Source organism: Chinchilla lanigera, unplaced genomic scaffold (assembly GCF_000276665.1).
Source record: "Chinchilla lanigera isolate Chin_1 unplaced genomic scaffold, ChiLan1.0 scaffold00178, whole genome shotgun sequence".
NCBI lineage: Eukaryota > Metazoa > Chordata > Mammalia > Rodentia > Chinchillidae > Chinchilla > Chinchilla lanigera.
In genome coordinates this window covers 1,212,528-1,216,613 of record NW_004955579.1, presented here as the reverse complement: position 1 = coordinate 1,216,613, position 4,086 = coordinate 1,212,528, and the positions used below count along the sequence as shown (strand labels likewise).

The 4,086-nt window shown below is 49.1% G+C and overlaps 1 protein-coding gene across 1 annotated transcript in view; it reads left to right on the top strand.

Annotated features, from left to right (window-relative positions):
* Window positions 1-3,902: 3,902 nt before the first annotated feature.
* Vipr2 (vasoactive intestinal peptide receptor 2) overlaps window positions 3,903-4,086 on the top strand; it is a 52,092-nt gene continuing 51,908 nt past the window's right edge. Inside the window, exon 1 of the mRNA XM_013509665.1 lies at window positions 3,903-4,025. Within this exon, the coding sequence (XP_013365119.1) occupies window positions 3,903-4,025 (123 nt within the window). The remainder of the gene's footprint in view (window positions 4,026-4,086) is intronic.

The window sequence follows — 4,086 nt, the reverse complement described above, 5'->3', positions numbered from 1 at the left end:
TGGGTGGGCCTCTGCAGCCGGTGCACAGTGGGCCAATTGTGTCATTGTTTCTCTGTGTCATGGTAGTTCTCAATTGAGCGGTGGCGGCCAGCCTAAGGACTGGGGCGCAACAGTGCTCACCACCACGTGGCTTCCCGTGCGCCGGGGGGGCCTTCCTTCTGGGAGCCTACAAGGCAGGGAGCTGGCCTGAACACCAGCACTCCCCGCCCCGTCGGTAGTCTTCTCTTATGAGTGTCTTCAGTTGCACTGCCCTGGCTGCAATGTTCTGAATGTTCTGAATCAATTCAAAATGTTTCCTTCCCGTGGTCATTTTGACTTTGTGGAACAGCCAGAAGTTGCATGGTGCCAGATCCACTGAATGAGGTGGATAAGTACACAAGGTAATGTTTTTATAAGCCCACCTGTCTATTAGATGGCACTTGGTGACAGCACTCACTGTGTTTTTTAATCACGTCTCATAAAGATATTCATGCTATGACTGTACCTGACCATGTGGTTCAGAAGCCTTTAGAACTAGTTTGCAGGAAGACTTTGGAAAAGCAGGCTAGAGCAAGCCTAAAATTCTATAAACCACGCCTGATAGATCAGATCTCAGAAAACTGGATTGTTTTCAGGAATGCAGACAGTAAAGGCCAGGCTCATGAGGTTTAAACTGGAAATGAGGGTTCTATTATTAAGTGAACTAAAAGTCACAATTTTATCCTCTTGCAAAAACAAAAAAAATTTTTTTTGGTTTATATTTGCCCATGACCTAAGACTTTGTAGGAAGTTGCGGTTAAGAGTGGTGGACTAATTGATCTGGCATAGGAATTCCAGGGCAGCCCAACATTTAGGCTGTGGCATGGGTACTGATGGCTGCTTTAAGCTAGACTTCTAGTGAAAACTGGGAGTAAATAGCACAGTAGAATCACTTGAAAAACAAATTTAGGTCCAAAAAGAATAACACGTAAAATTGGGTCCAAAGTAAATGTGGTTGCTAAAGAGATTAGCACCATTAAAAAGACACAAATACTTTGAACAAGAACAAGAAAAAAGATGACTTAAGGACATTTTAGTAATTGGCAAGACCCAACTCATTGCAGGCTCTGCAAAAACAGAAACTTTTCATTTGAGAAGAGAGCTCCTGGGCTCATTTCCTGTTTGAGAAGGACTGCCTAGAGGACTGATTCCCTGGATTCACTTTACCATGTTTAGCTGTCCAGGCACTCAGAGGCCACTGCCACCACGATCCAAGGGGCCCTGGCTCCTATTCATGCTAGCAGCAGACCTTGGCATTATACAATTGAGGCTGTTTTTACCATCATGCAGAATGTAAGAGCTGTGGGGTCATAGAGGCTTCCATCCAAATTTCAAATGAAGCCTGGGAGACCAGGTGAAGAGCCCCTGAGAGAGCAGTTCACGGATGGGTGAGAATGAAGCTAAAAGTGCAGCGGGTACCCCAGGAAGTAGGAGGTGCCAGGCACGTAGGGCATCTGCTAAGGAAAGCCACAGGTAGTGAGTGCAGCCAGCTCAAGAGAGAGGCAACTAGCAAGAGCACAGCGGTGGGGCCGCCTGAGCCCTTTGGGACTCACATCTCACCACCATGTGCCTTGGATGCTGGTTATGGAACTACAGGGTTTAATATCGGCCCTGCTGGATTTCAGTCTTGGTCTAGTTCTGGTATCCACCTATTCCTTTCCTTTTAGAAAGCGAACGTTTACCCTTTGCTGTTGTACCTTGGGAGTATGTTACTTCCTTATTTTTACAGAGGTTCGTAACTAAGGGTTTATCTCGAATTTTTGAGGAGACTGACTTGGACATTTTAGCAATGCTGGGATTACTGAGACTTTGGGAAAGGGATTATCATATTTTGGTTTTATGTGGGATAGCTGTATGAAGTTAGATGAAATTGTGACCTTGTGTTTATTTAGAAATTAAGTATGGCTTCAGAACACATGTTTGGGTAACCATTGCCAAGGGGTGGGATGTGAAAGTTAAGCCAGATTGTCAAGCAGGTTGGTTTCGGAGTGCCCCTAGAGGGTTAGTAAGCATATTTCGGGATGTGTCCTGGTGGGGTTCTGGGGTATGACTTGGGGTCAATATCTGGCCCCTCACCCTTTCCCCTCTGGTGCTCTTTCTCTGCTGCTTTCCAGCTGCCGTGAACTAAGCAGCTTTGCTCCACCACTCTTCTGCCACATTGTTTCTGCCTTGGAGCCAGCTCACCATGCTCTGAATCTTGTGAAACTATGAACCAAATAAACCTCTCCTTTGAATTATTGGGGATAGGTTGTTTGTTCCAGCAACAGGAAAACTAACACATAATGTTATAATACAAAAGTCAGTCAATTGCATTTTTTCTCTTTTTAGTGGTAGTGGGGATTGAGCCCAGAGCCTTCCCAGTGAGCTACACACCCAGCTTTTTTTACTTTTTTTTTTTTATTTTTGAGACAAAAATCTCACTAAGTTTCCCAGGCAAGACTCAAACTTCCAACCCTCCTGCCCCAGACTTTCAAAGTGCTTAGGGTTACAGGTACGTGGCACCAAACCCAGCTCAATTGCTTTCTTACATTCCATAAATGAACAATTAAAACGACATTAAAAATACTATGCCATTTACTTCGGCACCAAAAAGCTAACTAAGTGCACAAAAAAAACAGGATAAACAAAATCAAAGGTGTGCATAAATGGAGGAATATCCTATGTCTGTGTACAGGGAAACTCGAATTTATTGATGTCAGTTCTTCTCAATTTGATCTGTAAATTAAACACAAACCCTATGAAAATCTCAGCAAATTGTTCTGCGGATACTGACAAATTTATCCTAAGGTTTATGTGGAAAAGCAAAAGGCTCAGAATAACCAACACAATACTGTAGGAAAACAAGTTGGAACACTGACATCTCTTGACTTCAAGACATGCTTTAAAGCAAACAGTGATTAGGACAGCGTGACTCTGGCCAAAGAACGGGTACACAGGTGCGGGGCAGAGCAGAGCGCTCAGAAGCGGACCGGCAGAGGCACGCCACGCTGGCCTGACGCATCCTGAGCACTGATCACCTTCTTAGGGATGCTACTCTGCCCTGGAGCTAACATGGGCAGCTCACACAGATGTCCCTGGCATGGACAGTGAGAGGTGCCATGCCACCTGCCTCTGGGAACTGGACACCATAGAGTCATTACGGAGAACCGCGCTTCACGATTGCTTCGAGGAACCCAGAAGCATGGAACCAGCTCTCTCAGGAAGCGAGCCCACCACCACCCACTCACTGCCCGACCCATCACAGGGAATTCCAAGGCCGGGAGAGGGGGAGGGAACTGGACCGACGAGGCTTTCTAACACCCCAGGCTTTGGGGTGGGGGCAGTTTGTTTTACTAAAGCTTAATTTCCAAGTTTGTAAAACACTAAAAAATTGGTAAACGCTGAGTGACTTTTACTCAAAGGTGCAAGTTGTAAACCTGCTGGAGGCCTGGGGGCATTGGAAGTCCACTAGATGACAGATAAATGGCAGCTCAGAGCTGTGGGTACTAGGTGACCGATCGCGGGCACAGGTGAAGGGAACAGAAGACCCGGACGGATGGTTTTAGAGGCGCACTGAGCCCAAATACCACTCAGCTCAGCAGCCGGAAGCTTTGCTGGCTGAACCCAGGTGTGCTCTGTGCGGTCCACACTCATCCAAACACTGTACTGGGAATTACTCCCGAATACAAAGTTAGGCCGCCCGTGCTGGGTCCTCCCCGGCCCAGCGCTGTCCCGGGGGTGGCCGAGGTGGCCCGCGGCCGCGAGGACCGAACAGCAGCCTGGCCTCCCGCTGAGTCCCCTTCGGCGCAGCCCAGGTCCTCTCCCGAGGTCGTCACTGGCGCAGAAACACTCCAGTTTTCTCCTCCCGCCCCCGCGCCAGCCCGCTCCACCGCCTTCGGTCGCCTATGGCTGAGGGCCTGGCGCGGTTAGGGGCGGAGCTGGGGTGGGGCGAGGGGCCTGGACCGGTGGGGACTCGAGTGGGCGGAGGTGCGGGTGCGCCCGTCGGGGCGGGGGCAGGGCGAAGCCCGGTGAGGGCTGGAGGGGAGGGTTCGGGTCCTGTCGGGGCGGCCTTGTGGGCGGGGGGCGGGG